The sequence below is a fragment of the Aythya fuligula genome, chromosome 5 (assembly GCF_009819795.1).
Source record: "Aythya fuligula isolate bAytFul2 chromosome 5, bAytFul2.pri, whole genome shotgun sequence".
Classification (NCBI taxonomy): Eukaryota; Metazoa; Chordata; class Aves; order Anseriformes; family Anatidae; genus Aythya; species Aythya fuligula.
Window position 1 is genome coordinate 15,985,661 of NC_045563.1, and position 26,812 is coordinate 16,012,472.

The 26,812-nt window shown below is 37.1% G+C and overlaps 1 protein-coding gene across 1 annotated transcript in view; it reads right to left on the reverse strand.

Annotated features, from left to right (window-relative positions):
- Positions 1 to 246: 246 nt before the first annotated feature.
- The window catches only part of UNC79 (unc-79 homolog, NALCN channel complex subunit), a 101,784-nt gene continuing 75,218 nt past the window's right edge, over positions 247 to 26,812 (reverse strand). The window contains 9 exon segments of the mRNA XM_032187756.1: positions 247 to 945; positions 1,722 to 1,763; positions 6,109 to 6,186; positions 7,805 to 8,002; positions 9,617 to 9,803; positions 11,472 to 11,647; positions 14,662 to 14,751; positions 17,896 to 17,973; positions 22,551 to 22,655. Coding sequence (XP_032043647.1) covers positions 745 to 945; positions 1,722 to 1,763; positions 6,109 to 6,186; positions 7,805 to 8,002; positions 9,617 to 9,803; positions 11,472 to 11,647; positions 14,662 to 14,751; positions 17,896 to 17,973; positions 22,551 to 22,655 — 1,155 coding nt within the window. The 3' untranslated portion in view covers positions 247 to 744.

Genomic DNA, 26,812 nt, shown 5'->3' on the forward strand with positions numbered 1-26,812 from the left:
ATTTCAAAAAATACTAAATTAGATTTGGCAGTTTTGGAAAACAGTATTGAAAAAAAATAAGACAAATGAATTGGCACAGTTTAACAACCTAATTTCTAAGTGCACTTTATAATAACTCTCCTTACAAGCTGCTATTTTCCCAGAAGATGATGACAAAAAGCCTCATTAGAATACCACTGTTTTGTAGTGACAGGTTTTATTGCATTGCCAGCTGTGACTCTAAAAAAAAAAAAAAAAAAACCTCCCCCAAAAGCTATAAAGGTTCCTAAAAACCCTGTTTTCTTTTATCATCAAAAAATAGCAACATAGCACTTCCATATGTTTGTGAATAGCTACAACTCTAGTTTTAAAAAAAATAGAAGTTAAAGAAAAGTGATTTTTTGTTTTAGCTTCAAAAATAATGTAAAGAAACATTTATTAACGAGATATTTCACTGACCAGAGAGATATGTACAATGTGATAGACTTGAGTCTAATCCTGCAAATATGTTCATAACTACAGACTTGAATACCTGTTGATCCTGCTCATTTGAGCACAAATGAGTAAGTGTAATTAGGGACTGGCAAGGTCAGGCTCTTAGCTTCACAGCTTCACATAAACCTTTCCACAATCTGTTCTGGGCTAAAAAGTATAGATACAGTATATGCTCTGTATACTGTGTTGTTTTTTTTTAAAAAGGTGTTCTACAGCTATCACCCTGTTATTGCTAGACTAAAAATGAACATTTGGAACAATTGACATTAATCATAAAGGATAAAATTGAGATGCAGCTTCCGATGACTGAATTTCCACTTGAGCCATTTTAAATTGGGTACACTGCAGCCATTTGCGGAGCACAGACGAGCTATTGTTCATTTGTCCTGACCCCTGTAGCATTCTTAGGCTGTGATGGTTGACGTTGCTCTGGATGGCTTGGAGGCGTAGCTGGAGTCCAGCAGATAAATGCTGTTGAAACAATGTAAAACATTTAGTTTCTCTAATGTACTCTAGTAGTAAATGTACTTATTGTCATCAAGCGGTGGTTGTTGGTCAGAGGAAGTTCCTCCACTGCCCCAATGTCACCTTTCTTTCTTCCACAGCCTGCACTGCAGCATTGTCATGAAGGACAAATATGCCTACAAGATCACCATGTTTATCAAAACCAACTACATACTTAGGCCACATCCAGCACCTTTATACCCATTAATAAAACTCTTGAGTGGCAAGCCACACTGGTCCACCTCACTCTTCCTTACAAATAGGGACAGCAGGCACAGTCTTACCCAAGTAGTCCCACAATATCTGATACATACATATATATGCACACACATATGTATATGTATGCATAAAAATATATTCATTTTTATATATAACAAAAATTCATCTTCTGAGTCAAGACTCCCAGTCATTATCTGTGAAGAAAGTTTCAAACACAAAACACAAAACCTACCAGCTACCATCTCAGTGAACAGTGTGGAAAGGCTGGGCAGCAGAACCTGGTTATTGGAAAGTGTGTCAAAAGAAACAGAGAACAGCACTGAGTACAGGGCAAGTACCGTAGCTGATGCTCTGCGTACGCTCACGCCCAAGACCTTCAGTGCTGAGCTATCCAGTGCATCTGGATGTGCTACAATGACCTATTTTCAAATAGTTTGGAGACCAAGTCTACTGACCTTATTTCCAGAATTTACAGAAATTTATAACACTGAGAATAAAAGGACAAGTTATTAGAAACAACTTACCTTTAGATTTGACTGTATCATTGGCAACCACATGGGTATTAGCTGTAAGAAGAGATACGTTTTGTTATTATACAAGTGACTGTAAACATGTTCCAGTTACTGTGAGACAGAAGGGTATCTCTATCCCATTTAACTGTCAGAATGGACACAGACTGAACCATAAATCTTCAAATGTGGTTATTTTCCAATGATGTGTATGTTTTAGGGGCGGATGTCTCTGAGGTAAAGAAGCCAGCTTCCTTTGTTTGCAGCTTGATGAATCACCAGTAGCAATTACTGATAGCACGGTTTAAGAATCGCCTTAGACAATGATGAGAGTACAAAATAATAAAAAAGGTGTTAAAGGAAATCACTTCTTATTTTCCTGTGAGGGTGTTTTTGTATGTGTAAGTGAGCAATATTGGAATGAATACAGTATATGTTCTGCATTGTGAAGTGCACATCAAGAACTGAAAAAACATAGAGCAAAAGTTCCTATTAATAAGACAGATATTCAAATGGCAATCAGCATTTTATAAACCACCAGTCAGTGTCACTGCTTCATTGCAGAATGTGACCTGTAGTCCTGGAAGCACAGACAAACTCTCCTAAATATCCAAAATGACAAGGCAAGGAGGTCTGGCAATCTGTCACCCATGGCTGATATTTATTTCAGTCTCCTGCCCTTCAGAGAACTTTTATTTCTGAGTAAGCATAACATGACAAGCTTCTGGAAGACAGACAGGCATTTCTAGCAAAAGTATTCACGTTATCCAATATTAATTTAACCACTGAGGTTCTAAAATGTTCCTCCAAATGGCATCAAAATTTGCAATTTACCAATTAAGCTACCGGGAGCTGCAAGTTAAACCTAATCACTATTGACAACATTAGATAAAGTGCTGTTTCCCTTGTGCAAGGAATGATAATTGTTTCAATTTCACTGCTGTTTTGCTAGAGAATCATATGCAGCACTGTCAGGACTGATTACTTAGCCTACCAAATGAAGAACCATATTCAAACCGCAGCATTAACAGAAAGATGAATGCCAAAACAGCTGGAACGCAGCCAGATGCAGAAGACGTGTGAGTTCTGTGCATCATTCTGTGGACTTTCGCACCAGATGAAGTGCTTAATAAGGTCCAGAGCTCCCAGGTCAAGATGTGGTTTTTGGAGAGGTGGAAATAGGTACATGTAGTGAGAAGCTATGTTCCATGCCCCTCTGCAATCAGAAATGTCACTTAAAGTTTCATTCAGCATTAATGGAGATAGCCAGTGGGGACAGAACTGGTGTCAGAAACATGGCAAGCAAGAAGGAAACTAGGCAGAAAACCCAGGGAAGGGAATTCCTCAGGGTCAAGGCACCCTTTTGCATCTGAACCAACAGTCTGGACGTCTTTTACAGTCAGCTGGGAGAAATACACACTTCTCACACCTCCTTTGGAACAAGACAGATATCTAAAGCAGATAAAGATGAATCATGACCTAAAAATAAATGTTTATATCTATTGACTAAAAAAGGTTTTCTAAGGAACTAGCTCACACTGATATTTATGCTGTAGAAGTCTAAGGTCAGGTATGACTACTGTCATCCAGCACCACTTCTGTCTTTCAGGATCCAGACACACTTAGGGAAACTAAACATCCCACTGCAGGAACAAGAAAGTAAACCTACAGCTGCCAGTTAGATAAATAAGACAGAAGAAATTTTATTGAAGTGCTTCAGTTTTATGACCTAATCCACAGCCAGCCTTTTTCACACAAAGGAATAATACAAAGGAAAAAAACAGCTGGGAGAACACATTGCTGTCAGACACTGTCAATTTTTTGGAATTGGTATTTTCAACAGGATCATGTTGATGCCAGTGCAAGTTTTGATAGAACCCTATCTGGAGAACAGACTGATTGCTGTACCTTTCTGGCTCCCCAGTTCTGCTGCCTGCCCAGGTCTCTAGAAATCTACTTTGCAGCCAATGGAGAGTTGCCTATTCTCCCTGGGTCTCTGGAAATGATTCTGTGGTTTGCTGAACTGCTCTCTTCTCTTCTCTAGGCTAATCTGCATCAGTGTCTGTCCTTCAATAGCTATTTTCCCCACTTTCTTTGACCTGGAAAACCAGAAGCAAAGCTGAACACTATCACTTCAGTTCTCCTAAAGTGAAGTGCCTTCCTCAGAGAAAAATGTAATTGATAAATTATATACGTGAGTATGTATCCATCTTTGTAAGTCCATACATACACATACACGTGTGTGTGTGCACTATCTCAGTCCAACTTAGAAAGGAAAATAAACACATAATGGTTGAAATGTATTCACAGGAAAGAGACTTCATTTTCCTCACCAGATCAGTCAAGATGGTCTAAAGTCAGATCCAAAAATCATCCTCTGAGAAAACAGGAAATGGCTCAAAGACCATAGATAGCAATTAAAGACATGTCTCAGTAAGCTCAGTATGAGGTTAATAGCCAACACAGTACCAGGAGGAGGAATCCTCATAAGTATCAAAACAAGCAGGAGATGGAGGACTGCTTATACCAGGCACAAAGAAAGAAAGCACTTCTTTCAGTGAAGGAGGAATGAATTGTTTACGTCCTCCCTTTCTCTCTTGTTTCAGGACAAATTTTCAGAAAATGGCCACTTGGAACAGTTATCCCCTGAACAGCCTGGCATCATGTGACGTCTTCTCATTGCGGTGCATTAGAAATGTATGTGTTGGATCATGCATTATTACACAATGACTTCATTAACAAGAAAAGTTTTTGCAGCACCTGGCTTCTTCAGGTGGAATAAAAGACATTGCAGTAGATATTATGTGAATGATAAATTATCAGGATTTAACAATGCTATTGTGCCTGTTTCCAAGAGGATGTCATTGGGAATTATCACTTTTGCTGAAAGAATGTGGGGAAAAACTAGGATAAATACTTATACAATTAATTAGCTTTGGAAAAAAAATAGTAACTTGGGACTATGAATCCTCTAATACTATTATGCCTGCAGATGCTCCCACAGGATTTCATGTTAGGGCTAAGTAATGGGGATTTAGTTGTCCAGATTCTTCTCCTTCACCTCCAATCTACTGAACATGAAACAAAGCTTAGCACCTTAACTGAATTTCATGGGTTTACAAGCTTGATTTTATAGTAACAAAACCTGATTTAACCTGATCTAGCATATTATTGATACTGAAATCAGATCACTGATATACTCTGAAATACAAACCTCTGGAAGTGTTCATTTGAATGGTGGCAGGAATTTAGCCCTAAAGGCCTCTCTTTTTACAGCTTCAAAGCCATTCTTCCATCTTCTTTAAAGACATATCCTTGTCAAATTCTGGACATCCTGGACTGCTCCTCTAGGGAGAGCCACACTCACTTTGATGTCCTACGCTGACGGTTTCTGTAGTGAATTTAGTCACTGCTGACAATAAATGTATGTTTTCACAATGAATGTGAATACTTTCAGGCCAGTTAACATTAAAGCCTTTAATTTTAGCTACTAAATTTTCTATTCCTCCTTGACAATAAAAGACTAGAGTAAAACAACAGTGACAAGTCTCCTTTATGGCAACAGAAGAACTATATAAACCAATATATTTCAGCTAGATTAATTTCATTTCAGAAAAAAAAAAATCAGTTGCATTTAACTACTTGTTTTTTTTTTACAATTTTCTGGGAAAAAAAAAAAAAAAAGAACTTCAGAATAATATGATGGGAAAAATGCAAAAAGGCTAGTGAAATTGATTCATGCTTGTGCATCTACCCTGATCCTTTGAACATCTATTCTGTTCCAATCTGGGTAGCATAAAAAATGCACAGAAGACTGCTGATTTCAAAAGGATGAAGTGTGAATTATTTGATCTCTTTTACTCGAAGAGTAGCCTGTTACACTCATCCTAGGGGAAGAAGATTCACTATCAAATAGTATCTGACTAAGAAAGCCAAGTAGGCACTTAAGAATAAAGCGACTATGATATAAGGCTTTGTTATCAGCCTAAAAGAATGTAAGGATCTGAACAATGAGGTGGATCTCCAAAGGATCTGTGATGGTTTAACGTTACAGACTGGCTAAAAATTCAGACAGTACCTCCTAGAAGTTCTTATAAGGTCAGTGACACCAGTTGAGTCCATTAGAGGAATAAGACCAGTACAACAATGGAAAGAGGATCAGAAGTTCATTCCAAAAAATCAGGTGAATTTGGATTTGAGATTATGTTCTGGTCTTACTAGAGATTTTATTGTCTGTTTTGCTCTACTAGATTTTATTTCTGCAATAAAAAATCAATCTCAGGTTGTGGGGTTTTTTTGTTTGTTTGTTTTGAGTTGCAGCAAAGCAAGGGACAGTGTCTCTAGAAATCACAATTAAACAGACAACACCCTTAGTTAAATATTCATGATGTGGTATGCCTACCTTTACAAAGATAGTAGAGTTGCATTCCTGTAAAGCCTCCATTAAACTAATCACATGTAGACACACCATTTCCACCATCTTGGAAAATAAAAAAAAAGTAAAGCACAAAAACAAATTAATGTCCAGTGTTGTACACTAAGACAACAATCCCTAAAAAGAATCTTGTTGTATTTGCTTGGCAGTTACAATGAATCACTAGATGTGTATTTATCGTCTACACATAAGATTAAGTATTACATGTACACACAGGGCATATTTTTCTTTATTTAATTTTCCCCTGATACAGCAGCACCTGGTAAATATTTCAAAGTATTGAATGCATTTTAATTCCTATCACACATCAAAACAAGTTGCCTTCAGCTTTCTTCATTTCAGACATCATAAATCCTTTTTCATGCCTCTGTAGTTCTCATCAATCAAGGTGTCAGAAATTGGTATTTTTATTTACTGAATCTGTTGAAAATTAACGGAGCCACAGAAAAGCATCTTTTTTCCCCTCTCCTATTAAAGACAATTTATTGTTCTGAACTGGCAGCTAGTCCATAATTTCTCCATTTGTACCATAAATTATGACAGATGCAAATATCATTTATTTGGAGGTAGACAGCATTTTATGTTTTATATTATTTAAATTCATAGGTACAAGACAAATACCTTCAGCCAACAGTAAGTACTTACAGTGCCGGCATGAACTGTGTGTACATTCCCCTAGATAATAATAACCTTAGCTTTTATGTCACGTTTTTGTTTTTTGTTTTTTTGTTTTTGTTTTTTTTATCTTCAGAGTGCTTTACAAATACTAACTAATTAACCTCATAACACCTGTGTGAGATGGGCAAGTATTATTATCACATTTCAGAGAGCAAGTACTGAGGCAGATAGTTTAATAACTTGCACTAAAGACACATAATGAGACACTTTCCCAGAATAAGGGTTGTAACTTAGGAATTCCAGGTCATATTCTTGTCCGGAGGGCTGACATTTTCCTTTGCGTCTGACTGAACAACCGTCTAGTTAGTAGCACTATGCACAGCTCCCATTCAGAGGCTAAAATATCATTTAAACACAACTTTAGGTGTTCCTTGCCTAATATAGACAAGACAGAAGGAAAAGGTGAACATTTCCAAACTTTATCTCTAGGAATGTCCTCTTCAAGTCATTCACTGCTTAAAAATGTTTCCAGAGATATCTATGTGGCTTATTTCTGTTGAGGAACCAATGGGTTATGAGTAGTCAAATATCAGCAATGTTTGTTTTTCACCATCATGTAGTAAAAAAATATCAAAATGGTTATTCACAGAATTCTCCTAAAACAGTTGCTCTTGTAAGGCAGAGTAAGATGAAACAATAAGGCCAATGTGAAAAGTAGGAAGATAAATAAAATGAGACTTGAAGAAGAGAAATAAGATGAGACTTGAAGCAGGGAGCTCTTAATCCAGCAAGCAGTGACTCTAGCTCTTGAATGCCATGACCCTGTTTCTGGCAGATCCTGGCTCAGGACCTGATATATAGATCCTGCCTCAGGTCCACTGTAGGGTTAAACCACCACAAATTAGCTTTCGCTTTAGTTTCTCAAAAGCATCAAAGTTGCTTTAGAAAGTTATTCAGCGTCTGATGTATTCCACTGAAATATGGAAGAAAAGCCAAGCCCTCTGAGTTTAATCTGTACTGAATCTGTGCACAGCATCTGACTCACCACTTTGTTATGTGCCATTAGCTGTAGGATGCTAGGTGTCACTCGGCTCCAGAACTCCAGGGCTGTAAGGATGGCTGTAAAGCTAAATTCGTTCTGATTCTGGACTGTCGGAGCTACTGCCGTTTGTTCACAATACACTGTCCAGAGCTGAGCAAATATAAATGCATGGAAGAGGGAACACATGTGCAGAACAGATGTCTGTAAAAATAGAAAAGAGAGGACAATGTTTATTGAAATAAGTGTATTCAGGTATAGTGCAGAAGCTTTCATCGAAGTACTCCTCCGTCATGCATTGCACTCTGCAGTCCTACCCCTCATTCCAGAATGTTTTCCTCTGATTAGGAACTAACCAAGGATGTTTGATAACATCATCTCCATGTTTAAAAACTGTTTTTATAACTAATAACTAAAAACACAGTCCCATGCAATCTTAATATATGACATTAAGGTCAGTCCCTTTAAAGAAAAGGTTAGTTTTGCAGAACAGCAACTCAGAACTTGTCCTGAGACTTTCTTGATGGAAAACTCCCACCACCACCTGCAGAAGGCCTGGAAGCTGGGACATTTACATCTCCATTTCAAAGATGCTGTTGGGGTACATCAGTAAGTCTGGTCACCTGCAAGGAAGGATATCATACAAAGTACAACATCTTACACCTGTCATCCATTTCTATTTCACTGGGACACAACTGCTCTCAGTCCATGTAAAGCTAACAGAGAATTCATCCTGTGTACTCAAGCATGACTTGGCTAGTAAGTGTCATATTTTGTACTGTCTGAGCCTCCAAAAGTGCTGGACATTAACTATTCTATTATAAGAAAGATGTTGCTGGTCAGAGATACTTTCCTCAGTTTAACAATGCAACAATGATTCATGCTCTGTGGCAGTATGACTGCACCAAACATTACAATGGTTGCTTGGTAACTGAAAAGTGGTATTTCAAAAAGAAAAAAAAAAAAGCCAGAAGACATGAATGGAAGCACCAGTGCCTTGGCTGGGTGAGGGGAAAGAAAGGGAGGATTTTCAGTATCAGACAAATGTGTGATCATTCTGCTTCTTTAGTTAATCAAATCCTGCTTGGAGTCAGAGTACTTCTGTATCTGTGTTAAGCTACTGTTGCAAATTGTTTACAATTTGCAATAACACTTCCTGTCAAGCGCACCTTCAGAAAAATAAAAAGTTGTGCTTGAACCATCATAGTTTGTAATTGACTCACAGCATTTATAGGTTATCCAATACTACTATACACGTGGAAAAGAATAAGCAATTCTCTAGAGATTTGCTGCAGAGATGGTCATCGCTAAAGGTTCAGTTTGGAATTCAGTTTTTCCTTCCTTATTCCTGTGCTGAGATATTTTGAAAAAGTTAAATCTCAAACTTACTTGTAGTGATTTCATCATCAGTTTACTATGCATGAAGAGCTAGCTATGGCAGAAAAATTATAGATTCTTTTTTTCCCTTGATTTCAGCTTTTAATAGTTTTACCCCTCTTTTTATCTTAGGAAGAAATAAATACTCCCATGTTGTCCACTTTAATCCAGTGGGATCTTTCTTATAAAATAAAAAAAGTAAACAGTTCTAAAACTCTAAAACTGTATTAGTGAATTACTTCAGAAACGCAGTCCATGGGATACTGTGCTGGAAATACAAGCCGTTTTAAACAGGACATGAGTTTACATAATTTAGTTTTGATGATATTTAGAAAAGTTTAAAATTTCATATCACAATAAAAATACAAGTTAGTGATAAATATTTTTCAATAGTAAGGCCAGTATATACCACATCTCCTCTTAAAACACAGAATCCCTTACCTTCGATTGCTCTGGAAACCCAATCAGAATAACAATAAGGTGGTCAGCAATTTGTGAACCTGCATCCAGTGGAATAGGCATGCAAGATGATGGAGAATTTGGACAGACAACATTGTGTGTCAGAGACCCCAGGAGTAGCCAGGACAGCAAACGAATATGTGAAACACATTCTATGAACTCTTTGGGCCTGTCAAGAAAGAGCGGATTTTATAATGCTGCAAAGTTTTCTATTTTTCCCCCAAACAAAGAGCCTCTTTAAACACTTTGCAGATGCAGTCTTAACTGTGCTGGAGGCACAAATCATTGGCAGAATTTACAAGAAGACTAGAATCACAAAGAACTTAGTGGACTCGACAACCTTTAACAAGTCCAACAGAACACACTTGGTGGGCTGGGCCTAAGAAATGGTTTCTATAAAAGACCAGAACATGCACAGTCTCACTGGTTCCATACACAGTGATTTTTTACACTGAAATCATCAAATCAGAAGAGCTGCCCAAGGGAGAGTGCTCCTTCCAGGTCCCCTAGACAGTGTATGGCTGAGAAGGCTATGGCAGGAAATTCTTCACTCCGAGACAGATGCCCTACCTTACTTTTGCTGTGTTGCACTTCTCCACAGGTAAAGTGGAGCTCATTTCTCTCCTCCTTAGCCTCTCCTTGGACATTTGGACTGCATGCTTTTAAGGGCAGGGACAGACTATGCTTTTTTGCGACACTTATTAATTATTCATGTAGTGCAATCTTCAATTGTAAAGCAATTGTGCTTAAACAATCTGAAAAGGAATAGTACTTTTCAAGTATCATCCTGTCTATCCCCTTGCTGTTAAAAAATTCAAACTACATACTCATTTAAATTCATAGGCTTAGGAAAATACATTGATTTTAGATCAAGAAACCACTGCCTAGGAGGCCACTCACTACTGTTATTCATTTCTAATTTCATGTTGTTGTCGAGGACTCACAGAACCAAAGAGGCATTTCATTATTTTTTTTCTTTGTATAGACTCTGATAAAATGTTCATCTTCAAGTACCTACAGGGTCTCACAGGAATTCCCCATCTTCACCTTGGAACGTATAATGCAATTTTTACACGTGTGAAACAGAAGCCCAAAGAGATAACAATTCCTTATTTCCAAAACTAGGTATGTACACAGAAGTACAGGCAGACATATCTGTAGGACTGGAGCCCAAGCAGCCTACTCCCCAGAAGCCTGGGGCAGGAAGTCTGGAACAAAGTTGGGACAAAAATACTGATTTGTTAAAACACAGTCCAGTGGGCTACACTCAAAACATCTCATTTGCTATCACTGTAAGACAAGGGACAGTATTTTGCCCTTCTTTCTGATCATACGACACTGCATACTCTCACAGCGAACAAAAATAAGAAACGTGTCTTGAAGAGCAGGATTTCTCTCACCTAACTTCACTAGGTGAAGTCAGTATTTTTACTGACACCTGAATAGCTTTATGTTTACAAATCTCACTCATTTGTTCTCAGTAATATCAATGAACATTTCTCATTTTTCTCCCACCATATTTTATACAAGTTTAGGACTACTCAAGTACTTGCATGCTTTTCACTGTCTGTATCTAGATCAAGAATCAAGTTCATTTCCAGTGAACTCCAGTCAAGTCAAAGGAGTTACTTTCACTGTCTCTTTGGTCTGTACTTTAAAAGTTGCACTGATGACCTCCTCTGGTAAGGATCCTGTTTGCTGCTGACCAGCTGTTTCGATGTCCCATAGCCACCACTCCCAAATTGTCCATCCTACCTATTCAATCCATCAATAAACAGAATTCCATGAAGATTTCTAATTCATTTTAATATTCCTATTTGTGGAAAAGCATCCTCACCCTTGTTGCATTGCAGAAGGAGGATGGTAAAGCCAAGGCAAGTATCGGATCACAGCTTTGTTGTCTCTGTGGTTTCCTCGTGTGATTTCCATAGCAGCAATCTGAGCTAAACCAACTTTCAGATGCCCACCAAATGTGTCTTCATGCAGTGGCTGAGAACAAGTCTTCATGTGACTCTGCAAAGCAAAGACCTTATTTCATACTTGAAAAGAATATTCTATTTCACTTCCCTGCAGTTTTTCTCAAGGTCTCTACCTGTCTATAAAACTGCAAAACTCAGAAATAGGTCTAAAAAAATTATCCAGTCCCTATATTAGTAACAATATTATGATGCAGCTTTTTCCATGGAGCCCATATTTTCAAGAGACCACACAAAAGGTGAATTATACAAAATGAAGAAGCACCTTTTGTACCAGCAAACTCAGCAGCTGATAAGTACAAACTAATGGTTGCACATCCAGACTGAAGATCAAAGAATCCAACTGTGTAACAAGGTAGCACTCCGGGCAGGAAATGCCATCTTTGTGTGATATTTCATTTACATGTACAGAAAAGCCGTCTATCATTTACCAACGGTATGACATTGTACCTCTATTCATTTGCTACAAATACCTTTAAGCCCTGGAAATATAAGTACTAAACCTTTTACCAAGAAACCTGCATACATCTCTGCCTGGGAAGATAATTACCCTGTTTTGACAGCTGTAAGGAATGTTTCACTGATGATCCTTGTGATCCTTCAGTACTTCTAGTTGAGCACACTTTGCATTACCTTCTGTCCCTGGACTAACACATGCTGAGTGCATGTGCATACTTAAATGAAAAACATATGCTTTGCACAAGAAAAAACAGGCTATCAGTAATTGAATTATTATAACAGGATAAAAATCAGTGGATCGGTAATATTTTATAAAAGATAAGGACCTGACTCCACCAACTTGTACTCTGAAAGATCACTTTAAGTCACTTTCAAAAGAAAAAAGAAATGTATCAGCATGTATATCTAATGATTTTGCTAAAGAGACAGGTATGAAGGATAGAAAGGTATGCAGGCAGATATATTCTTCAAAAATAATGGAATTTTCTAATTAAAAACCTATCTGAGCTCTATCAATTAAAATATTATCCCTAAGGAAAAAAACAAAGTACAACAATGTGAACAGAAACAGTAAACTGGAATGTGATTATCTTAAGAATTAACATTTAAACTTTGCTTATAATGCAATAGTTGTTAATATACACGACTGCAAATAATTAACTTCTTTCACAACGACTGTTCTCAGACGCACAAAATAAGACACCAGAAATGAATAAACAACTTTAACCACGTTTGCTGAATTCCTATATAATGGTTTTTCTTTTACATATATTTATTATATAATAGCATTTAATAACTTTTTCTCAGTTTTTGTGTTTTTTCTTCTGCAAAACATCACTCAAAATTTGAGAACCAAGATTAATCTTTTGCTGTTTGACTGCAACTAGTCCTATAAAGCATATGACATTCTTTGTGTGAATCTGGTAGTCCAGATGTTGTTGATAATACATACTCATAGTAAGAAATTATACAACTGGATGATCTTAGAACTCTCTTCCTAAGAACACATATGTGAATAAAACCCAGCAACACAAGTAATTATATTAAATCATTTTAAAAGAAGTGAATCTAGATTTTGTGAATTTGTTTAAAGTTTTGGCTATTTCTAAACTTAGAATCGTTTGCAATATTTTCCCGACTATCACAGGAGCACGTGTAACTTTCTCTAAAGATCCTACCAGAATCCAAAAGTAAAAAATATGGCTTCTGAAATTCAGCCTTATTTAATAAGAAATGCCTTTTCATTTTGCAAAGACAGACAAAGCTTATTCTTCACTATACATAAAATTACAGCCATTTTTGATTCTGTTAAGTTCACCTTTTTCTCAGAGTCCTGTATTACATGGACGCATATTACATGGAATCAAATCAAAACAACATAAAACTTATACCATTTGGTTCTGATTTCATTTTAAATGCTACAGAGTACAAATCTGGGGAGCTTCTTGTCTAATTTCAAAACATAAATGTGACGAACTGGGTAGAGTGTTCATTTATGTTCTAGCTATATCTGGGTGCAAAAATGTCATAAATAAATAGTCCTACCAAGAATAAAAAAGCATAAGTAATCAACATAATGGACTTAATTATTGTAAGAGCATTTCTAAAAATCAGGCTACAGTTCAAGGGAAAAGGGGGTACAAAGAAAAAGTGCAAGTAGGAGAGATCTTTCTACAGAAAATTTTTACAAAGGAGATAGGATAACTGCAAGTATTTACAAATAAATTTTACCATTCCCCATTTCTTTGGAAGTGGCAAATGAGATGTATTTCTATCTCATTTATGATTTATTTGCCAATTTTGAAAGCAGTTCTGAACTGGAAGAGAAATGGGTGAATAGCTTTAAAAAGATACAGTGCAAAGGCAATCCAACTGAGCTTAAAATGATTAATTCATTTGTACTTTGAAGTATATTTCTAGTCCAGCACAAAAGGCTGCTTCTCTTTATTGTAGGATTTCTTTTAAAGCTCAATGGGATTCAAGGCATCGGGCCAACAGGGTAAGAACTTACAAAAAGGTGTTTTGTCCAGAAGAACAAGGTTACTGTGAGTTTCAAGAGATGTCATTTTCAGTTCCTCTGAGATTCTTCCTCCTTTATGGTATTATCTTGTAGTGAAGTGTACCCTCTGGGGCATGGTGTGAGGTCGAGGGGGCAATGGGAGAGTGAGCAAGCAAACATGCAAGATAAACCAATAGGGTAAAAATTCTAACCTCATCGATTCATAAAAAAAACCTCCAGTATCAAAATCCACTACAGGTTACCATTTTTCCTGTCTTGCCTGTAACAGAAATTTTGTATGAACTCACAGAATGAAACACTCCAGTGTATTGCCAGTAACTTTCATCAGGATTAGTGCAATAGTAGAGGCCCTTTCAGGGAAACACCATACTCATTTCTCGGGAAAACAGCTCCCAACTAATCTACAACAGCTCTAACACTTAATTAATAAAAACAATAGTAATAATAATATAAAGTCAGTCTTCCTCAAAGACTTCCAATGGTTTTTTCCATTGGCAGGTTACTTACAGAAAATATATTAAAAACAGATACGCACATATACGTATTTTAGATCATGTATGCCCATAACCAACCTTTAATTTGGTCAAGGTATGCATATCTGCAATGAAATCCAGCACTTCCCCAACATATTGCCTCATGCATTCCATTGCTGCTGTTCCACACTTGTAAGAAAAAGAAATACATTTAAGCACCATATATAAAAGAAATATGTTTAAGCACCAATTTCTGAATCTCTTAATGTTTTTTCTCTTTGCTTCTTGTTCACCAGAACACAAGTTCTTGTCTGACTCAAGTTCTTTGTTTTACTTTTCAGTTGGATTACTTTACTCTAATTAGGAATATGCATTCTTTGATGTTTTTCTTCTCACTGCATTTGCCCTCTTATCTGACGATAGCATAAAGACAGACCAGGCACTGTAGCTTCTTCATGAATCATAAAATACTCTTATCTGTAACAGCAGTGAAAGATCAACTGATGAAACTTTCAATAATATACTTGTCATGCATCTGAAATTTACAGCAGTCCAGAATCAAAGTCTTAAAAGTCAATGAGAGTTTAACAACCCAGTTGTTCAACCAGCTGAACATTTCTGCAAGTAAAACCAATCAGATACAATCCCAGAAAACAAAATGCAATCACAGGAACAGATGCCCTCACAATCACATGAATTATGACAGACAAACAGGGTAAGTGACTGGTTTCATGAATTTTATGTGCAAACATCACTGGAATGAACACTGATGGAATTTGGTACTTTTTTTTTTTTTTTTTTTTTTTACACTAACAAAGGTTTTTGGGATATTCCTGTTATGAAGTCATATGGCATTTTAATGGCACTCAAGCTAGTTGCAATTTTCAAAAGAAGATGCACGGGTGGTTAAAAGGGATGAATCCAATCCTATTTGACCCTAAAGTTGTAAGCATTGAGACGTGGTCTGTGCCAGAGTAAGAACAACCAACGACCACAAAGGGAAAACAAAAGGACTCAAGGTGGTGCTTGTATTCCCACAGTACGCATTTTCATAGTTCCTTTCCTAGATCAGTGAAAAACGCCAATCTGGCCTTCAGCTAGTACAAGACATATCCAAGATGTGCAAAGCAGTCAATTGAACAAAGCCGTCAGATTAAATAAAGGCTTCTGACAGACCAGAGAACCCTGGAGAAAAGCTTTCAGAAGGTGATATGACTGACCCATGAGCCATCATATAATGTTTATATGTTAACAATCTACGGTGAAGATAATTCTAGCTGAATTCAAGAGGAACTATGAATGTTCAACATTCCTCAACATCTAGTCTATATACACCTTATTTTTAGAGGCCAAGTGTAAGCAACGCTTAACTTTAGAGGCTATTCTTCTTAAGGTGGCAAAAAGCACTATTGTACCAAGTCATAGGCTAAGGACAAAATATTGCAAAATGCTTACAGAGGGAAAATATTCTTCTCTGACCTTTATTTAATCACCTGTGCTTTGAAACACAGAAACACAAAACTATCTGAGTATATAAATGAATCAAATTTAGTTTTGATCACAGAAGTATTAAGCCATAATTGAGTTTTAGTGGCTGAAATTTGAAAAAAAAAAACTGTTAATGTTCTATTTTTAAGGAACTAATCTGAGTGCTTCTCATTTTTCTAAATTAGTATCCATCTACATGGTGTTGAACTATAACACCTTCTGGCTTTTCAAATGCTATGCAAGTCAGTTCCTTTGACAGAATAAAAAACAGTAAAATAAGGTCACTGAAAGCATATCCTCCATCCAGTTTATGTGGAGTAAGGACCCCACATGGGCTCTATATTACTGAGTGACATAATTATAAAAGATACTATACTCAAACCTCTGAAAAAAAATGTTCTGGTGCAACACTTCTCCCCAGCCTTTTGTTCCATTCAAGGTTCTCTATGATTTCTTCTGAAATGATCACTTACCTATCATACCTTGTAAAATCCATTTAAAGATGTTATCTCTATCTATTTAAACCAAGCTAAAACTTTCCACTGGGAGAAAAGGTCTCACTAAAGATATGAATTTAAAACAAAAAATATAAATAAACACACACACACACAAAAAACACTTCAGAAGATATATAGGAAAAGGCCTGATAGGTCACCCCTAAAGCTGCCAAACACATGCATGGAAACAGGTCTTGGTCTGGCTGGGATGGAGTTTGCTTTCCCTGTGGTGGCCCATATAGTGCTGTGCTCTGTACCTGAAGCTAAAACAGCCCTGATAAGCACACCAATACTTTGTCTCTTGCTGAGCAGGGCTGGCACAGAACAAGACTTGATTCTGTGATTCTGTGAAATCCCCAGAAAGCCTGGGGGTAGGCAAGAAGTGGGGAGTGGACATTGCCAGGACAGCTGACCTAAACCGACCAAAGGGATATTCCATGCCATACGGTGTCACAGTCAGCAATAAAAGGTGGGAAAGGGGAAGGAAAGGGGAGGCACTAGCTATGAAGACCCCAAACAACCACTATACATATTGAGGCCCTGCTTCCCAGACACGGTCAAACATCACTCATTGATGGGAAGTAGACAATAACTGTGTTGTTTTTTTTTTCCTCTTTGCTTCTGTGTGGCACTTACTTTTTTTTTTCCTGTCTCTTTTCCCTTTAATTAAATTATCATCTCAACTGCCTCATGCCTTTTTCTTTCCATCATACTTTCTTCTCCCCCTCTTCTTTTTGAGGAAGGGGAGCAAGAGAGCAGTTGTGGTGGAGATTAACTGCAGGGTAAAACAACCACTGGCTATACTTCATTCAGCTGTTGGGGTATTCAGTGACATGTCATGGAAGAAGTCAAGCCCTACAACTGTGCTACTTCCTTGCACATTCACCAGCCATATTTTCAACACCTAACCAATGATGAGCATTGATAATTAAACTACATTCATCAGTAGGATATATATGAATGCCTTATATTACCAGAAAAAAAATGCCATTAACTCAATTTTTTAACCAAATTATCTTTTGTAAGAATGGAGGCAATGGCTTGTAGTTTCCCACTCTGATGTCATTTTTTGAGGCATTCAGCTGGTCTGTTCTCCAGATTTTGTTTTCTTGAGCACAGGCTCCAGCTAAAGGCAGACATATGACTTAAGATTATTAGTGAGAGTAAGGGAAGCAGTATCATGTCCAAAACTTTTCAACATTAATAAAAAGGAAAAAGTGTATCAACTTCTGCCTGCAATATAGCCTGCTAGCCAGAGGAGAAATAAAAAGAACATTCAAACAAAGCATAATGAGCTAAGACATATTTTTAAAAGCCAAAACTAAGAGATGTTTGATTCAATACTTACTCCAGGCATAGAGGCAATCATCTGTTTATGCAAGATTGTTGACTCAGCTAGTTTAGTTCCAGCATCTGCACAAACAAACTAAGAAGAAATTAAAGATGAGTTATTTTTGAATTATTTGTGGAGGAACCTGAAAACCCTAATAAGTTATTCATGACTTCATTACGATCACTTCAGATCTCTTCTTGCTTATATTTGTCGTAATTTGCCCTTAGAGCTCTCTTCCTTTATAAAGAATTCAGTTTGCTCACTGTTATAAATGAGACAATTTCAATGACAAAAAATTGACTTTTACATACTTGAACATGTGCATGCTGTGCAGAAGCAACTTTAAGAACATTATGTAATAAATCAAGTTTTCCTTTATAAGCATAAATATTTATATTTGCCGTTCCTTGGATATATACAATCATAGAATCCTTTAGGTTGGAAAAGACCTCTAAGACCATCAAGTCCAACTGTTAACCTAGCACTGCCAAGTCTACCACTAAACCATAACGCTAAGCACCTCATCTACACATCTTTCAAATACCTCCAGGGATGGTAACTCAACCACTTCTCTGGGCAGCCTGTTCCAATGCCACAGTACCCTCTCAGAGAAGAAATTTTTTATAATATCCAACCTAAACCACCCTTAGCATAACTTAAGGCCATTTCCTCCTGTCCTATCACTTGCTGCCTGGGAGTAGAGACTGACCTCCAAAACGTCTTTCATTACAGTTTAAAACAAGATATAGGAAAACAAGGCAGCATGCCATGTTCTTTACTGTGATTACAATGCTTTCATTTCAATAGAGTTCTGCAATGATTTAATCAATTAATTTAACCAATTCATCAATGATTTAATATGAACACACTGGTATAGTGTAGTTTAACTTTAGCATAATAAAAGCAAAAAAAAAAAATCCATACTGTTTCTGAGACAAGGTCAGTATCATTCTGTTATATCTAAATACCTTCTTAAGTAGTTTTCTTATGTTTTTATTTTCCTTGATTTCCTTTTTTTAACTCTGTTTCAAATCTCTTGCCCCAAAATCTCTGATGTCCACATCACCCTTGCATTAGATCTACCATTACTGTTATTTAACCTTTATAAGCTTTAGTAATATATTTGACACCACACAGATGATGTGCTTGTGCCTAAAATTGTTGTGCTAATACTGTATTTGCAGTTGAGCAATATCTGTCAATGATGATGCAAAGTAACTTTCTAACAAAGAGAATACAGAAAAGAACTTATAAACTAAGGTATAAGCCTTGATTTTCTTTCTTGATAATGAATACTGTGGTACACAAACTAAGACAGATTTGACTACGCAATATACTTTACAATTGTCTAATGTATGCATTAGCAGTGTTCTCAATGACTGGAACTCTTTTTGAAAATATATCAAATATACTTCACAGACCTAGAATTTATTCTTGTGCTTCCACGACCTTTACCTTTCAACGATAGATTTATTCTGAACTTAAGACTGCCTACTGAGACCTGGAAACAACTCATGTATCAAACCTATGTCTTGACCAAGAGTCTGTTCTTTGGGATAAATACCAGAAATACATATGAGTTTAGATTAATAATCTAATTAGGTATCCTCAGACATAGGCCTGGCTCCAATAGACTTCTTTTGCTTAGAAATTATTTTTCACCAGAATAAGCCAAACAAAAATAAAATAAGAATCTGACTCATATTTCAGTTGAGAGGTAGCCTGGAACTCTTCTTACCAGAGCTGTAATGATCACTCAGAAAGGAAAAAAAAGCCTTAGGGTTATGGGCTATGTCAATCCAGTCTTTGTCTTAGTTTTAGCAGTAACCATGACTCTCCACTTCTCTTTAAACAAAAGACCCATTAATGGACTTATGCAAATCGATGACAGATTTTCTCCTAATGGTGTCTGTATCAGAAAGAGCAATACTGATGCTGGATCTGTTGGAGAATAGATATGCTGTTTTGCTGTGTGAAGGATTTCCCAATCATTTGCAGGTAAATTAGGGTTCCCTTGTAGTACAACAAGATGCAAAAAAAAAAGCACTAAAATTCCCTGAATAATCTGGTTGCGTATATTTAGCATTCAACAGTGAATGCATTGCACTGCTACAGACACTATACAGCACTAAACATAGAAGTTAAAAAAAAAAAAAAAAAAAAATTGACAAAGAGAAATGTCATTTATTTCAGACATTTTCTTTTAATAACAATAACAAAAAACAGCAGCAGCAGCTAAAAGAACTCCTACTGGTTTCCTGCAAGCTTTCTATATTTTTTGCACAAAGGAGTAAAGGAGTTTGGGTTAGACAAGATATTAATTTATATGTGAAAAACAGCTGAGAAACTCCATTCCATTTCTAATGAACAATTAGGCCTTGTTTAGCTTATCTTTCTCATCTTTTGACTACCAAGTCCAAGGATCCTTCCTCAAGTCACAATGCAGTCAAGAGAGGATAGGAAAAACAGACTCAGAACAAGAATTTCTTTTATTTCCAGTCCAATCCACTGTCATTTGTGTTGGCTGCTACTACAAATACTCTAAGGTGTTAAAATGTTACTGGCAAGAGATTCAATGCCAGCCATGTGTAAAGAAAATAGGAAATGAGAGTATTCCCACACTGCAAAAACATGAGGAATGGGCAAATAATTGTCATGCATCTTCCTAACGTTGTCTGATGAGATACAGCATAATGTTCAGTTGGGAAAGTCTGTGGAATGAAGTGAATTACCTATATAATAGTTTGTCTGTATGATATCTCTATTCATAATCAGAGTTGTAAAAGTATATATTCCTAGCAATGTGTTATATGTAACTTTAAATCCTTCTGGTCAGTAATTAGCAGAGCAGATCTTCACAAATACATAAATTGGAACCACGAGCTTTACACTGATTTACAGTAGCTGAAGGTCTGGCTGAAAATAGGAGTCATCTAATCAAAACAGGTCAGATATAGTGAACCTTAGGGACTGACTGAACAAACAAGTCCTAATGAGACTAATATAATTTAAAGTCAGTGAAAATCCTGAAGATGTACACTGATGAAATTTGAGCATAAGAACAGTACTGGAAATCAAAATGCTGGGTGAAGAAGCTGTTCCTGTGGAAACCCGTGGAAGAGCAGCAGGTACATGATGGCCTTCATTTGCTAGGACAAATCAAGGAGACAGACTTTTTGTGCCCATTATCATCCAGAATAGCTATGCAGGATTGGGATGATCTGGTTAAAATTCTCATTCTTTGTGAAGTGGGCTAAAGATACTCTCATCTTAGCACTGATGTCACCAATCACCCTGATAGCACCATATAATCTGGAATCAATGTGGGTGTCAAATGTACATTCCTAGGAACTCCTTTGTTAGACAGCCCACAACTGATCTATCATTGAAATAAAGTGTTCCTAGCTCCTTTGTTACTTTGAACATTTTGACTGAATCTCTGTATTCTGTATGCTCTGTCTGCATAGAATCTTGTATAAAGACTAACATGTTCATGGATAAGGGGCTGTCTTGGAAATGAAAACAATTTCCATTTGGTGCTACATTAACTCTGATTTTGAATCCATAAAACTGTAGCAGACAATTTGAATGAATACTGTAGAGGCCTTGCATGGTAAAGAGGTAAGCAAAGCCTTCCATTCCATTAATGACACCAAAGAAAATTAAAGCAATTAATACACCTTATGCACTGTTGTATTTTGAGAAACCTGCTAGTAAAAACAAATATATATCTAAGTGGTTACCGTGGTATTCAAATTCAAGAGGCTGTTGAATGTTTCAGACCACACAGTACTGAGAGCTTCCAATTTGCACAGGCAATGGAAGAAGTCATCACCATCCCTCCAGTAGGCATCCATGGCAGGTAGTCTGAATACAACCCCTCTTCTTTACCATTGACTGAACAAAAACAGAAGCTGGCTGCTTCTGACAGCAGGAAATATGGCTTACTTCATCAGCCTCTGAAATATTATATAAGACATTCACAACCACATTGGATGCTGTTGTGGAAGGTATGAATAAATCCCGAAGCGAACGTAGTATATGGGAACAGTGCTAGGAGGAAATCCCAGGCAATTATCATTTAGCCTTTACTTCCAGCATATAAGAGAAAGTTTTCCTTACTGACTCTATCAGGTGATTGACTGAACGTTAAGGACAAGTGTTTACCAGTTCCAAATTCCACTGCCAAGACTGAAGTAGTATGTTTGCGTTCCCAAATGAGGACTTCAGGATTGACTAGACTATGAAAATTAAGCTTCCCCATCATTTTCACCATAGGACTGAGCTGTGCAAAATAATGGAGCAGTACAAAAAAGTTACTTTATACCGCAATCTAGAAGAAGTCAGCTCAACACTGATGCCCATGGTATCAAGCTGCATCACTACAGCTTAAGACAGAAAGAGGTTGGTGGTTAAGTTATTTGAATCTGATGGTCTTCGGTTGGAATGAAAATAGAAGTCTAAGAATAAAACAAAAAAGCAAGCAAACTGTGGGAGTCTTAGCAGTATGCACCTATGGTTACAAATGTAACTGGATTCAAATTTTAAAAAGTGTTTCCCCTGATAATGCTGGTACTTTTTGCAACCATGTTGGACTTGAAAATTCTTTTTGCTGAATTTCAGTTAAGACAGAATCTATGTGAGAATAACGTGAGTCAGATCTCCTGTACCTGCACCAACAGCAATAGATTCATGTCTGGTAAGGGTGACTTTAACTTCAGTGCCTGTAGCAACTCCAATATGACACTGCGTGTCAAGTAGAATTTGTCCCTTTCCTAAAAGAGAAAAACACAGAATTATGAATGGCATGAAGTTCACTGACACCCACTAGTAAACCATAACAATACTTTTATCTAAATTTAAAAATAAAGTTATAGAAGTGCACTTTTTGCTCTTATCTTACAAAAAGGCTGACATCATTCATCAATTATCCAATTCTACAGATCAGGTGGAATGGACATAAACAAGAAAATGCATACAATTTTTGCTTGACTTTGCAAGGTATTTCACAAGAAACAGACAGACGGTCATACAGCCCAGGCATGCACGGTAGATCTCCCTGCATAGTTACATATAAAGGGAGAAGGAAAAGCAGCAAGGATTGACACAGAACAAAACTGGCAATAGTATTTAGCATTATTCTTTCATTAAACCTGCCAAAAAAGGTCTAGATTTTACCATGTATTTTACAGTTGTCATTCCCCTTAAAATAAGGTTGTCTGCAGTAAGCAGTACTTTTCCACTTACACAATAAAATCTATCTTGGCTACAGCTGCTACAACAGAAACGTTTTAAAACACATGGGGGAAAATCAGCCAATGGAGATTAGACTACAGAAGCCTAAGAGCAGAGCTGTAAAGCTGAAACAGCAAGGAGGTGCAAGAGATAAGAGGAGCCTGTTACACATCATACTTTGACGTTCTGACTTTAAAAGATAAGATAAAAATGTGGAACAAATGCATAGCCTGCTACTGACCATAGCAACTCAAACATTTGGATCAGCTAACAGACTTACATCAAGCTCTCTTTCAAATGACCATTAAAGAAGAAAAAGATGTCTAATAGAGAGAGCATATCCAAAATGAGATAAAGATTTAAAGATTAGCATCTTTTATCTTGTAAATCTCATGCATTTGTCTGCTCACTTGAATAAGTTAAATGCCTGTAACTTTTCTCTTAGTCAGGGCCTCAGTTACTGCAAAATGGAGTAATGCTGGCCTTTTCCTCTAAGAAATCGTGCAAGGTTTAATTAGTGACAGTCAGTTTGTAGCCCTTCTCCAGCTGCATACAGTAACAAGCTCAACTAAAAGGGAAAGAGTTGGAGGAGGTGAGTGGCTGGAAGTAAGACTGAGCTTTGGTTACTGCAGACCTAAGTTCCTCAGAAAGTTGATGTCACCACATTTTATCTGGGTAGCACACAGCCAAACAAAGCTTACAGGAATGCTGAGTGCCTCCCACGGCATCCACATGCCTCTTAATGAAAGGAGATTTTAAATATCAGTCTTTAGTTTGGAAGAAGGCACCAAAACAACAGTATAGCATGTCTGTCATAGAGATTACAACACCAGTCTGTGAATCAAAAGACCTTACTTCAAGCTCCTGTTTTGCCCAACACAAGCAGAATTTTTTTTGATCTTCAATTACATTGACTGTGGTCAGGTAACACATAAGCTGATGGAACAGGCCCCACACTGCGGTGGTGCTTCTCTGAACACATTGCAGCAGTCAAGCTGCTGAACTTAACAGAAAGCTAAGGCTCCAAGATATTTAAAAAAAAGAAAAAAAGTCCATTCCTTTACAGCAGCAGAGCAAACGCTGGATCAGTGCAGCTGTATTATGAAACAATGTCTTGAGGGGACAAGTACTCAAGTCACAAATCCCACATGCATGAATGGTGCTCTGATCGTATTATGTCCTCAGTAGCTCATCTCCATCAAGGCCATAGGCAGATGCCACAGGAAGAAGAAAAACAGGGCAAGCATGTATAATTCCCACTATCACTCTCATAGCCAGTAACTATTTTTGGCTCAGGGAACTTCTGAGGTCAGTGTCATTTCTGTATAATCCTTAACTCTCGGTGGATTTCTCTTCCACATGTGTCCACTGACCTCTTGCACCATGTCAACTTTTAGCACGAATTATTTGGCAAGGAGTCATTGTTTAAAAAAGTCACTTCCTTTTACTTGCTTTGACATTGGTTCCTACTAACTTAATACGTTCTTGTACTGGGCAGGCATGAAATTACCCACCCCTGCCTGGGTCACTTGTGACCTTACAGACCTCTGTCACATTCCCATCAGTTGTTGCTTTTTCAGATCGAAGAGTGCTGACTTAGTTGCTTTGGAACATGGAGTTTATTCCATGGTTTGATCCTTCTTGCGTTCCTTATCTGAATTTTCTCCAGTTTTACTACATCCTTACTGGGCATGGGGAACCAGAATGGTGCATGGTACTCAAGGTGCAAGGGGACCCTGATGACATATATTCCCCAGCAAGAGTGAGCCTTCCTACTTTCACATGCCTTCACACTCCTGAGTCACACAACACAATGACTTGCCCAGACGGTTGACAACTGCATCCCCCAAAACAATTGACAGAATTTCCTATCATTAATCCAGTACAGCAGCCTGCACATACTGGAAAAGAGGTAAAATTATTGTATAAAATGATAACACCTGTACTACACCGGATACAATTGGACCATCATAAATTAGTTTGTCAGAACACTGGGGAGGAAACACAGACTTCACAAATCCCAGCTTTCCTTTTCTTTAAGGATAATACAACAGAAAGCAAACTTCTTCTCAAACGACTCTTAACTCATTGTCTAAACTCCCAATGTTTGTCCAGCACACGCAGTGCACAGACAGATTAAGGAAAATCAAGCAAAATGGTTTTCGACCTCTTGCTTTCTGCACTGTAAATCGGAAATGATGACACTGAAGTCAGTGACCCAGAGTACCCTTCCTACTGATGTCTCTTCACTCTTATCATTCTGATGGTGATAACTATGTATAAATTATGCTTTTACATATTTTAAGAAATCTATACTCTGCCACAGCTCAGTGAAGTGGCATTAGTTCCATGAGAATAAAGCCTGGAGGACTTGTGTGTAAACATGGAACCAAAGAGTCAAGACTGCAACCCCTTTAGTCTCTGTTCAGCCAAAGTAACTTTCTCAAATGTCTATGCATCCCTACAAAACAAATGCATTGCAGCCTTCAAACTACGGCTTGCCAGAGGTGTATGTGTAGAATGTGAAGTTTATTTCTAACAGTATCTCAGTGCCCTTAATAATAAGAACAGTAAATTTGGTTTAATGCAGTAGCATGCTACCATCCGAACAAGCCAGGATAAAGCAAAAGCCTTTTTATTTGCCTGCTTTGGTATTGCAACAATTAAAAATATTGAAGATCGGCCATCTGAATGTTCTTTAAAAATTCAGTATCAAAATCTTCCCATGTACAATTCAGTGGCATACTCCATTTATTTAATAAGGGCCAACATGTTAGTAGAATGCTAAGTTTAGGATTAAGCTTCAGCTGCTGTAGGAGGTAAGAGAGCCAAAACATGTTCATTTAGGACCTTAAGAGACTTGAGAGCAAAAATGATAAGTTAATAACAATACACAAAAGAGATGCTTCTCTCAACTGCAAGTTCCAAAGGCACTGAAAAAATCACATTGCTGATCTGGAACAGAAACTCAGACAAGGAAATATCGATTGATGTGAGTCTTCAGGCTCACCGACAAGAAGTATTCCTGCCATAGGGTGTTAGGAAAATGTTGGTAATAAAAATAAAGAAAGAAAGATTTGGAGTGGTCGAGCAGCATTGACTTCTATGAGTTACATATTAGACTCGCTTGTTTGAAAAGAAAAAAGATTCCTTCACAGCATATCTGAAAGTTGTATCATGTTGTGACATGGCAACTTGTTCAAGTCAGTACATTCAAAGGTACAAAACAAATAATTAAATCTGAATAGTTTCAGTGTTCACAAATAATATTCCTTCTGGAATTCACTTCTACATGGTATTCTATCACAAACAGCACTATTTGGTTCTAGTGATTTCCATTGTAGAGAAACACAAATAGCTCAACTAGCCTGTTCTTTCTAACAGCAGTCATTAATTTGATATTTTTAATGCAAAACCATGGCAAGCTTTCAGCAATAACAAGGATAATGTAGTGTGGAGTTCCACTAAATTAAGCATTTTGTGGATATAAATTGCAGGAGAACATTCGCTAATGATTCCATTTCTGGGTCACCAGGTTGCATTAAACTAAATCAAGAAGGAGTTTTTACCAAGTGCTATAATCCAAGTTTCCTGTGTGCAATTAAGTACTAAATACAGTTATAGAATATTGAACAAGGAAGCATTCAAGAAAAAAAAATCTGTTTTGTTTTGTTTTTTGTAATACCATGTTTTAATA